This window comes from Balaenoptera borealis, assembly GCF_965194805.1.
Source record: "Balaenoptera borealis genome assembly, chromosome: 9".
Classification (NCBI taxonomy): domain Eukaryota; kingdom Metazoa; phylum Chordata; class Mammalia; order Artiodactyla; family Balaenopteridae; genus Balaenoptera; species Balaenoptera borealis.
The window spans coordinates 69,833,568-69,846,540 of record NC_138873.1 but is presented as its reverse complement, the minus strand read 5'-3'; the positions used below and the strand labels follow the sequence as shown (position 1 = coordinate 69,846,540).

General features: G+C 35.3%; 1 protein-coding gene across 1 annotated transcript in view; it reads left to right on the top strand.

The window, feature by feature from the left end:
- Positions 1-12,973, top strand: part of ZNF292 (zinc finger protein 292) — a 107,073-nt gene that overhangs the window by 69,301 nt on the left and 24,799 nt on the right. The window contains exons 8-9 of the mRNA XM_082405918.1: positions 3,780-3,916; positions 6,191-6,332. Of these exons, the coding sequence (XP_082262044.1) occupies positions 3,780-3,916; positions 6,191-6,332 (279 nt within the window). The remainder of the gene's footprint in view (positions 1-3,779; positions 3,917-6,190; positions 6,333-12,973) is intronic.

The window sequence follows — 12,973 nt, the reverse complement described above, 5'->3', positions numbered from 1 at the left end:
ATCTGTAGTCCTTTTGAGGAAATCCTTGTCCAAGTGAGCCAGTAGACAAGGGATTGACTATTTCTCAGGACCCTTTCAGTGTGATAGAGGTAGCAGAGGAATGGGACTGAGATGAATGTTTATCTGGCTTCTCTATAGAAGGAATGGACTTTGGCCTGGATTCTTGGTGTAGGTGTAAAAATGAAGTTAGCATTGTTTATTTTATATCCAGTATTTCTATTGGTTTTGTCATCAAAATAAACACATAGATGTTAAAAAAGTAAAATCTTCTACCTTCTGTCTCTCTAACCATTATTTCCCCGTTTAATACTCCTCTGACTAATCATTAAGTGTGAAATTTGATATTTCTGATATTTTTACATATACACACACACACTTTAAACATACTTACACATACCCTGGCTGCTGTTCACTTTTCCTCCTCTTAGTTTGGACATCTTTCCATATCATTTCTTATAGATCAACCTCATTCTTTCTCATGGCTGCATAATTTCATAGTATAGATTTGTAATAATATCTTAGCCAAACTAGGGGTCATTTAAATTGTTGCCTTGTCCATACATCCTTTCATTCTTCTTGAGGGTATACTGGTAGGGTAAATTTCTGTAAGTGGAATTGCTGGATCAAAGAACCTACACATCTTAAATTAATAAATAGGGCCGTACTACCATCCAAAAAAAGATTATGCCAGTGTATACTCCCATAAACAGTATATGAAGTTTTTTTCTTTCCTAACGCTATAGATTATTCGTCTTTTAAATCTAGCCTAAGATTTTGCTACCCTGAGAGTATAAAAAAAAAAAATTAGCTAATTATTTTAATGTGACAGGTTTACCATTTAAGTCCTTTTCTAGACGGAAAGCAATTTCATTTTGATAAGCAAAAGACTATTCCTAAAATATGTTAAAGCTAATACATTTTAAAAGTACACTTGGTAAATGTATGTAAAATATTGATGAAGTGTTCTTTATTTTTTGAATATCATGCAGAAGGAGCCATATTAAGACATGGAAGTCATTATTCACACTTTTGAAATGATTTTTATGCTTTACAAAGGGATTTAGCATAGTATATCTTTAACAAACAGATCATTTTAATTGGCTTTAAAAATTTTATTCATATTTCTAAATTTTCTGGTACTAGATTTTTATTCATTTTTCAAAGCAATACAAAATAGCTATCTATAATGTATAAATAGTTCTTATATAGGTAATATATTGGTAATCCTTACTTTATGCTGCCTTGGATTATAAAAAATAATTCTTGCTCACTGATGGCTAAATTTGACCTATATTTCACTTATACAATTTTAATTAAGCCATTTATTAGTTTAGGTTTCATTTTCGCTTTAGTGTCCTATTTTTTTCAAGTGGGCCATCTAGTGGCAAATCGGGAATGAAGGCTATCAAATAGCACATAGTAAAACTTGTTTCCTTAGTATACCTATAAAAAGTGAGGTTTTCTGTATTATTGAATATAGCAGATGTTTCAGTTGGTATGTTGTATATAAGTGGATAAATTTATAGAGGCTACCTTACATAGATACAAATATATATTTTTAACTATTAAGTATAAGCTAATGTAGGTAATATCATTGGGGAAATAAATTTCTTTCCTTATATATAATGTACACATTTTGCATTATATGAGAATTCAGTAAGAATGGCTTAGGTTTTAGAAGAACAACAAAAAAATATTTGATTCAAAATAAATCAGACTTACAAGATGTAAGAATTTTTGTTAAACCTGAACATGTAAAATCGATATCTAGCAAGAAAGACCCTCAATATGCTTGTGCATGTAGAATTCTAGAAAGAGCACAGACTTTGAAGCGAGACCTGGGTTGAAATCTTGACTCTGCTAATTAAGGATGTAACTTTGAGCAAGTAACTTAACCTCTCTGAGCCTTATCTCTAAAAAGAAATAGTATTTACCAGGCAAGCTATCATGTTGATTAACAATGCTATTTCTGAAGAAGCTGACACAAATGAATAATAGTAGCTGCTGTTTACTGTGTTTATTGACATCTTATGTATAAAATGTTAATGATACCTACCTAGTAGAAAAGTTATGATTAAATAATAATTACATACATATATAAAATGTCTAACAATGCATTTAACTTATTGTAGATATTTGAAAATATTAATTGTATAAATATATATTGTTCAGCCCTTTTTGTGTTTGTTTACATAGGGTCACTTAGAGATAAAGATTTGTAAGAAAGAGGCAGACAGAGGAGTAGTGGAAAGAGTACTGTGCCAGGGAGTTCCAGGACTTAGGTTTCAGTCGTAACTCTGACACTAACTTCATACTTCCTTTAAGAAATCATTGTTGTTAAACACATAGACTCGGAGTTGGGTCTTTTCTTATCTTAGTGTTTTCTAGCTCAGTGTAATGTAAAAAATGGAACCTCTGAATCTATCCCCATGCAATCTTTATCCTCATTATCAAAGATCAACCTCAAGATTACCCTCATTCCCATTCAGACACTTGTTTAATCCTAAACACGTTACATTTTACACATACACACACTTTTCCTGTACTCAAAAAGTAGTGAGGAGACATAGAAAGTCAACAAGGAGGTGTATAGTTACCTCTGTGGTACATGGGTGCTAGTGGCCTGTATTAATCTTCAGTTCTTTTTGCCATTTGTCAGTTGTACCATGTTGGAATTAATCTTTCTAATTCTGTGGAACACCAGTGATTTGTGACTGTTTGCTGTTTGTCAAATCCTTATCTTACAGCAAATACTTGTAGAGATCATAGGTAAATTCTGTTTGTTTTATGTAGTAAATCATTGTAATGAGGTTATAAATTTTAATTTAAAAAAAAAGCATTAGATGTAAGTGCATAATTAAATGAAGCAAGTTGCCTTCATCTAGGTTATACTTATGCATGCATGACTGTTGACAAGCTTTGAGATGGAATGAATGTATATGAAAAGAAAAATAATGGAGATTTATAGAAAACTGAGGTGAGCTTCATTTTAAAGTGGTATAGCTACATAAAATGTTTCATATACTTTTTTCCCCTCCAATAAATAGACACTTTGTTTTTTTAGTCTATATCCAGTAGACATTTCCGTCTTTTTGCTGATTCTAATGCTTTTTTTTTTTTTTAATTATTAGCACCTTTAATTTTTATTTATTTATTTTTTGGCTGTGTTGGGTCTTCGTTTCTGTGCGAGGGCTTCCTCTAGTTGCAGCAAGCAGGGGCCACTCTTCATCGCGGTGTGCCGGCCTCTTCACTATCGCGGCCTCTCTTGTTGTGGAGCACAGGCTCCAAATGCACAGGCTCAGTAGTTGTGGCTCACGGGCTTAGCTGCTCCGCGGCATGCGGGATCCTCCCAGACCAGGGCTCGAACCCGTGTCCCCTGCATTAGCAGGCAGATTCTCAACCACTGCGCCACCAGGGAAGCCCTCTAATGCTTTTTAAATTACTGGGTAAAGGGGAAGAAATACAAGTAGCAGCTTTTCTTTTTCAGTATTATAGACCTGATTTAATGGGTAGAGGTTGCTTATAATTAGCATTAGTTATTTACATGTAAATGAATGCTTATAAAGGTCTTGAAAATCGTTGGTTCTCTGACTTGAAGAAAGATTATTTCTTTAAACTGCAGCCTAGTCATGACAAACTGTGAATTGATAGTGTATGAGTTAATGAGGTTTTACTGATGAACATGATCTGTAAATATCTAATAAAAATTGTAAAGTATATTACTATATATTCTAACATAAAACCATTTTATGGCATATTTCTATATCCTTTCCCTGTAGATTTCAGAAGTTGATTGCAAAGATGCCCTAGAAATGATCTGTAACTTAGAATCTGAGGGTGATGAAAAAAATGCTCTTGTCTTATGCACTGCATTTTTATCACGTCAGCTTCAACAGGGAGATATGTACTGTGCTTGGTGAGTTGATTTTATTTTGAAGAGAGAAGTTTGTTCAATAAGATTACAGGATAGGTTGTGCAGATAGCTTAAGAACACATTTTTAAAAATCTTTTTAGTGTTACAAAGACAAAAAGCTTATTTTCAGATATTATATGCTGTGCAAACTGATTATCAAGTAGTTCATATTATAACTTTAAAAACTTTATATTAAGGACCACACAACTCCTTAGTATACCAGCAATGATCATATAATGATCAATTATGATTAATTTTTAAATGTTGGAAGATGAAAGAAGGGCTTATGTCTAATGCCACAATAAAAATTTTTTCAGACATGTAAGCAACCTCTGATTTAATGTTTGTATTTTTCCTCTGCATATTGCAGACTTTTTTACTACATAACTAGCTGCTAGTCATTTATGTATAGAAATATAGTTCATTTCTGTGAGGTATCATTCTACTTCACTAACTTCATAGTACATTTCCTAGTGGGCAAACCTGTTATATATAATCCTTTGGGAGGACACAGCTAACGGAGATGATGACTTCAGTTAACTCAAAAAACTTAAGATCAACTGTCTTAAGTTAGTGTTAGCTAAAACTGACAATTTATGTGGTCAGTCGACAGCATTATTAGTCTTCAATGTTGTGTTGGTATTGTGGAAAAACAAAAGAAAATTTAGTTTACAACGTTCTGATATTTAAGGATATTTACCAAGTGACACACGTCATATAAATGAATATAGAACAGGCAAGCTAAATAAATGGTTGTATAATCAAAAAGACTAAAGTTCATAATTATAAAGGTTTTCTGAACAGTTGAGCTCAGTTATGAAGGAAAAATTGTATATGCAATACAGAGAGGATTGAGATAAAAGGCAGGTAGAAGGATTCTGAAGGGAGAATAAATAACATGTATTTATTGAGGACAAGTAGGTTTTCTATATAACATAAATATTAATGATGACTAAGAAATTAATGTGTTATATTGGTTTACAAAAGGCATCAAAGTCTGGGTTTTATATGAAAAGCAAAAGCAGTCTATTAAAAGCCCTTAGTAGAAGGAGGGCAAAATAGAAGTTTATGTTCAAGAAACACTGTTTAAGACTAACAGTTGAGAATGGATTGGAGCCTGAACAGTGAGGGCCAATTGGGGGTAGGAAGTGGCAGTACAGGTAATTGAGTTGAGATAGGAAAATCAACTAGAAAGCCAGTAAATAGTCCAGCTGGGAAGTTATGAAGGTTTCCTGTGGATGTGGGGTGGGATGAGAGAAATGTTGAAGATAACAGTCTTGAGGATAGTAAAAAGCAGAGGCTGATAGATAGGATCAGTGATAATGATGCATTAAGTTAGAAGAATGGTGAGCTGGAGAGAATGTTAATCATCTTTTTCATATATTAAGTTTCAGGTTTCAGAAGAGATCAAAGTGGGGAAGTCTTATAAAGAACTAGAGAGGTGAAAGTGGCCAAGACTGGAGAGACAGATTTTGAAGTCCTCAGTATGAAGGTTAAAATCCAGTAAATGAGCAAGTTATTCAAGTTGATGGTGGAAAGGGCACAGTTTGAAGGAGTGGAACCTGAGGAATTAATAGGAAAGGCCTTTATGGAGGAGAATACTTGAGGGGGGAAGTTGAAGCAAGGAAGAAGATTTTTGTGGAAGTTAGCTATGGAGGACAGAAGAGAAATAGGACAATAGGTAAAAGGGAGGAAAGTTCATCAGTTCAGTAGGATTACTTTCTAAGAAAATATAGTGTAATTGCATTTGAAATAAATTTCAAAGTTTATTTTTCAAAGTTTCTTTTTTTTTCCACTGCTGTGGCACAGATTATTTTCTTCTGGGTTCTGTGTCATCCTTGATTCTTAACATTATCTAATAATTTAAATTTAAGTTAGAAGGTAAAAATTAAATGCTTTTTAAAAATCATTATGCCATTGAAGCTTTTTATATATACACACACATTTTGCACTTTCTTATTACTTTAAAGTTCAGATGTGGCCCAAAGTTACCATTTGTATAACTTGTTTAAATGTCAGGTGCTTTCCTAGTAAAAGGTAGTGAGTGCTTCTCTGAGATTCAGAAATCTTAATCAGTAAAATGATAAGTCATATCTTGATTTTTATTTAATAAGTCTAAAGAAATTTGAGATTTTTTTTTCTTTTAAACCTCATTCCACATATAGAATTGGAATCTATAACCAGTTTTAATTTCACATGTAATTACTAGCCTGACATGTTCGTGATTTTACATTATAGCTCCAGCTTACTTTTTTACTTTTTTTTTTTTTTTTTAAGGGAACTCACTCTCTTTTGGAGTAAATTACAGCAAAGAGTAGAACCATCTATACAAGTGTACCTAGAAAGATGTCGTCAACTTTCTTTGTTAACCAAGACGGTATATCACATTTTCTTCCTGATTAAAGTTATTAATTCAGAGGTAAGAATGATCAAGGTATCTTAATTTCAAATACATAAATTACCTTTAATAAAAGACTTTAACTTTATTATTTTGGCACCTCTTCCAGTGATTTTTGTTTATTTCATTTAGTGCTTTGAACATTGATTTTCTTATTAGTCCTGATGATACTTGATACAGAGAAACTTAAAAATGCAAATGAGAGCCAGGGGCTTGCTCTTAGCCTGAAGAAAAGCAATATACCTAATACTTGCATTTTATCATTCCACAATTTTTACTGCCAGGTGTTATACTATTTTGATAATTTGGCTCTATAGAAATTTAGAAAGTGTAAAGAGAAATATAGAGATAGTTTCCTTTGCTAGCAGGCTGGCAGATTACGGTATCTAAAAATCCTTCTACAAAAGACCCAAAAATACTTGATAAAATAAAACAAACATTGTTCTTAATGTATAGCAGCTGAGATTGCAAGAATATTGGGGAAATCCCTAGGCTCAAAAAGAAGAGAAACCTAAAAACTGGAGTAGAAATTTGAACTGATGCTAGGATTCTCCTAACCTGGTGAGGATTGGGGTATGTTACTAAGGGGGTTGAGTTTTTATATCCACACAGGGATAAGGTAAGAGATGGGATCTTGGGCCCTTTCAAGTTGGGGAGTTAGAACTGAGTTCCGTATTCCCCTTCTTCCCTCCACCAACTTTTGAAGTACTATAATTTCATTGAAAAGTGGACTAGAAAAATATTATACTGTGTAACACAGATGATGATAGGGAACCATGTGCATGTCCGACTGGACTGTGGGTCAGAGGAGGACAATGTTTTCCCTAATAAATTGTAACCATAGGTCTGCCCTCACACGATTTGGGGTCCACATTTACCCTTCCATATAACCAGGAATCCCCACACCAAGTGAGTGTCAGGGAGGAAGACCTTTTCCTCTCCCTTTTCTTCTTAGTTATGTTGGCTGGTCTAAGAATTAAACTGACACAGGACAGATTAACAAGAGAAGATCAGGCAAAAGTTTAATAACATGTATACATGGGAGAGACCCAGGAAAATTGAGTAACTCGTCAAAATGGCCGAAACTCTCACCTTAAATACCATCTTCAGCTAAAGACAAGAGAATGTTGGGGGTAGTGGTTTAGGACTTCAGAGGGGAGGAAGGCAATTCACATGAAGATGGAAAAGCAATGTTTGGTAAACCAGTGGTGTGCTGGGCCATGCAGAGACTACCGGACACAGTGGACTCTGATCTCTCGGCCCTGCAGAGTTTCTCCCCACCACCCCTAGTCCATATTCTTTGCAGAGATCTCTGGTGACAGCTCTATTCCAGGAACAGGCCCTCTGTCTAAATTCTTTTAGGCAGTAACGGATAGGGGTGGTGGGTAACAGGAAGAACTTCCTTAGTCTTCTGTTTCTTAAAAGTAATCAGCCTAACATAATCCTCACGTCAAAGAGATGCATTTGGTGGTGGCAGATTTTGCTCCCTTACGTAAGTGGTATTTAAGAAGGTAAGGATGGAGTCCTGGGCTGGTAATGCCTGGGATCCCTGGCAGAAGCAAATGAAGAGCTGCTTTGGAGGGACCTACCTTCAGTACAGGATTCTTAGGTACAGCCCTTCCTCACATGGGTTCACCATCAAGATTTACAAAACAGAGAACAGTCTGCCATGAGGGAATTGTAACAGGGAGAACTAACAATAGGATTAAACATGCAAGGATAAAAACGATAAATTACATATATTGAAAGGCATAAATAAGTTAACCTCAAGCTCTATTAAACATATGAAACAATCTGACATGAATGAATTTCAGTAGACAGAAAGAATGATAGAATTATTTGCCTAATACTTTAAATAATACAGTTATGGATAAATTATAAAACACATATATTTAAAGATATAAAATAAGGAATTGAAGTATAAGAAAGAGAAGTCCTATAAAAATGACCAAGCAGATTTTTAAAAGAATCAAAAGAACTTTTAGAAATATAAAAACATAGTCATAGAAATGAAAACACTTAATAGATGGATTAAACAGTAGATTAGACACAATTCAAAAGGGAAGTGATGAGCAGAGATTGCGTGTTTCCATTTATCTATTAGCAAAAATCAGAATCCAACTTTTACAAAATTAATTTTTCTTATAGTAACCCTTGTAGGATGCACTTGGTTTCCCCTTTAAATGTACACGGAAGTCACTTTCCAAAGTTGCTAGCACTGCGTGGAATGGTATGCCAGACAGGTCTCAGGAATCCTTGAATTTTGTTTTTGAAAGTAGGAACGAAAAGACATTCTTATTCTTTTTAAAAAATGTCTTTTAAGATCTATAGCTGGTCAGAAAATATTATATGTATCTTTGCTTTTTTTCTCCTGAAATAATTACTCTTCATTTTCAGGAGTAAAGAACAGGAATGAATCCTTCTGCTTTCCAGTTTTTCTTTATTGACCTTGTTAACTCATCCTGCTTTTTCATTTTATATGTCGTAGCGCGGCAGTTAAAAAATAAACTTAACAATAAGTTTCTTAGAAAATTACTATGTAATTTTAAAATATAGGTTGTGCCACTACTTTATATCTAACTTAAAGAGCAGCATGGCAAAGTAGATGGAACTTGAAACTAGAAGCCAGACAAACTGGGTATAAATCTTGACTTGCTGTTGACCACCTGGTAACCTTAACCACTTTGGATTTCATTTCTTAATCAGTGGAATTGAGGAGGTTAGGTAAAAGGGACTCTCCTCCCTCAACCTTACACCCTGCTCACAAGGAGACCTTGTTGGAGAGGGGGGAAAAATCTTGGACAAGAGCTACACTGTTCATTATGGTAGCCATCAGACACTTATGGCTAGTTAATCTAAGTAAAATATAAAATTCCGTTCTTCAGTTACAGTAGCCACATTGTAGGTGCTCAGTAGCTCCATGTGACTAGTGGCTACCATATTGAACAGCACAGATAAAGAACATGTCCATCACTGCAGACAGTTCTATTGAGTAGTGCTTTTCTAGAGAGACTTTGGGCTCAGAAGTAAAGCACATAAGAAAGCACTTAAAGCGTGAATAGCTTGGGAAAGTTGTCCAGGGGAGCAGGATCATGTGCAATGTGATAATTGCTCTGCCCCAAAATCTTGGTTCCCGTTACATGAAATGTCTCCCTTTGTTTTTATTTTCTGAAATCTGATCAAACAGAGGTTTTATCTTAAAAGTAGAATCATAGATGATTATTGTTTTAGGACTATGAAAGAGACCTTAAAGTTATGTTGTAGTGACTGCATTCTAGTGTAACTCCTCATTTTTTAACATGATGAAATTTAGCCTCAAGGTTGATGATTTGAGTTAACTGGTGCCCCCCCCCTTTTCTCCCCAAAACTCCAGGAGTTGTTGAAAATTATTGCCTAGCTACTCACATATTATCTAAAATAATTGTTTCCTTCTTAAACTCTAATTGAGATCTGCAAAGGAAATGGAGCAGATAGCTTGGTTCATCATTTTATTTATGCTTTTTCCTAGACCCCTGAAGTCAGAGAGTTGAAAAATATAGCCCTGCCCTTAAGGATCTCATATTTATTGATGGAGACACACTAACAGTTGCAATGTAATATGGGTCTCTCAAATACAGTGGAATATCGAGACTCCTGGGAGGGAGAGCACATTGCTGAGCATAGTGCCTGGTATAAAGTAGGTGCTGATTGAATAAAAGAAGAGGGCCCTCTAACCCACTGGTCTGTTCAGACTCTCAAATAGTGATGGCCAAACAAAGCTGGAGAGGGAGAGTGTTCCTAGTAACAGAAAAAGAATGAAAGGTAGTGTAAAGAAAAAACTGTTTTCTCCTCTATTCACTACTCACTGAATACTTCCTGATCACCAAGTGTGTGGAGACTTTTTTCCGCACCAGGCAGTCCTCTGATTCTCCGAACACCAGCTGGGTGTCCTACAATTTAACTCAACTCTGACACTGTTCACCTAGAGATAGCATAGAATCCGCAGGTTAAGGGCTCAGTCTTACAAGACTGCCCTCCTCCCCCAACGTCAACTACCAGTCTTGAGTCCAGGGTGTCACCTGTGCTTCTGACCAGCTGGCTATAAATTAGAGGTTTCCACAACTTTTGGTCAGATTTGATTAATTTACTAGAGTGGCTCACAGAACTCAGGAAGACAGTTTACCAGCTAGATTACTGGTTTATTTTAAAAGGATTCAACTCAGGAAAAGCCAGATGGTAGAGATGCACAGGGCAAGGTATGGGGGAGAGAGTGAGCTACTCTCCCCCACCTCTACTTGTTCACAAACCCAGAAGCTCCCTGAACCGAGTTCTTTATGGGTTTTTATAGAGACTTCTTTGGCCATTGGTAATAGATTCAGCCTCCATCCTCTCTCTCCTCCTTGGAGGGAGAGGAGGGGGACTGAAAGTTTCAACCCTCTGATCACAGGTTGGTTCCCCTGACAGCCAGCCCCCAGCCTGTGGTTATCTAGGGGCTTTCAGAAATCATCTCATTAATAAACTCCAGTGTGATCGAAAGGGCCTTATTATGAATAACCAAAAAACACTCATTTCACCTATTTCAAAAGCTGGGAACAAAAGATGCCCCTATAGCTATTATTACTTAGGAAACTACAAAGGTTTTAGGAGCTATGTGGGAACTGGGGGGGGAAAGACCAAAATATATATTTCTTAGCAGTATATTACAATATCACAAGTTGTATCAAGACGTGAGAGAATGGCGTAGTTGGGGAACTACAGTTCACATTGCCTGGAGTGTAGGCTATTTGGGTAGGGAAAAGATAAAAGATGAGGCTAGACCAGATGAGGCATAGGTCAGATTGTGAGGGCCCTTTTGTATTCATTCTGTGCTAAGAAGTTTATATTTAATTCTGAAAGACACGGGTAATAACCATTTAAGAATTTTAAAGCAGGGTAAGCCATGATGCTGTGGGTGGATAGGGAAGAGCTGAATGGGATGTTAATGGGGAAGGAATATCAGCATGTAAGCCTTGGGTAGCTTTGGGTCAAGGATATTAGGCAGCCCAGAGGAAAGGAATAGAAAAGGGGGGTACCAAAGATAAAACCTTGCATTTTTCAGAAGATTGCCTGCTGCTGTGCCTGTGCTAGAGAGGGGGATGAGTCTCTATTCCTTCTCTGAATGGATCTCACTTAGGTTTCTGCTCCAGTGACTCATAAATTCAAGCTGGTGCTATCAGTACTTTTATTAACTGATACTATTAAATAGGTTTTTATGGGCTAATTACTTGTTTAATCACATTGTACTTATGGGAAATTGTGAATTCAAACTCAACTCTTAAAAACAGTTGTTACATAACCAGTTTATGATCTGAATATTACCTATAAACTTAATTTTCAATCACACACACACAAAGATGAAAACTCAGAAGAATAAAAATTTTAACATAGTTTGTTTTGAAACCTTATTTCTTAAGGTTTCAAATGTATTTATAACATTAAGATGGCCAGTTCAGCATCTCAGCCTCTTTTACTCATTTTCCTTTTGGCCCACAAATCTAAGCTTCTGTTTTAGTAAAATATTTTATTTTCCTTCTTAACCTGTAAAAATACAGATCCTCTCAGCTTTTTTGGACTTTTTTTGACTTTCTTGCCCTTTGATCTTATGTCACACATATTTCATTCCCATGAATGTGGCCACATCTTGTGACTGGCTTATTTTTCATATATTTGTTCTCTTTTAAAACCCATTTTTATTTCTTCATTACATGTATCTTTCAAATGAGTCTTACCTTTATTACTGCTATATTATAATAATAGTTCAAGATGCTAATTCAAAAGGAAAAAAGTTTATTGTGTCTCCTGCTACTACTAATTCTTAAGATGGTCCAGGGACTTCCCTGGTGGTCCAGTGGTTAAGACTTCGCCTTCTAGTGCAGGGGGCGTGGGTTCGATCCCTGGTCAGGGAGCTAAGATCCCACATGCCTCGCAGCCAAAAAACCAAAACACAAAACAGAAGAAATATTGTAACAAATTCAATAAAGACTTTAAAAATGGTCCACATCAAAAAAAATCTTAAAAAAAAAAAAGATGGTCCAGCCATGAGGTAGGTGATTTGGCATTCAAATTTATGATAGAACTAGAATTCCCAATATTAAGGAACAAATAACTTTATTCTCTTAAATGTGAAAATCTCCTTTTATTACTAATGAGTTAGGAATTATGGGGACATTCTCAGTTTTGTAATTGGACTAAGGGTTTTGTTTCAGAAGGATTGTAAATATAAACTTAGGAAATGAAATTTGTGATAAAGTTAATGATATTTATTGATCACTTACTGTGTGCCAGACATGATACTAAACTATACCAACTACTTTAGATACACGATATCTATTAATGCTCACAGCAGTTTCATGAAGTTTGTGTTGTTTTGATCTCTATTTTATATTGTGATACGAAAGGTCAGAGAAGTTAAATAATGTCCAAGTTTGCCTAGCCGTTAGATGATTTTATACTCATGTCTTAACTTAGCTCCCAAAGTTTATGCTTTTTCTGCTATTCTCTACAGTTCATTACACACATAGACACACACACACAAAGCTACAATGCTTTGGAAGGGGTATCTGCATATATTGGCTATTGCAAAATTTGAGAAAAGCAAACCTCAGTTTTAAAATTACTAAATTCTCGAATCTGTGTTGATGAGT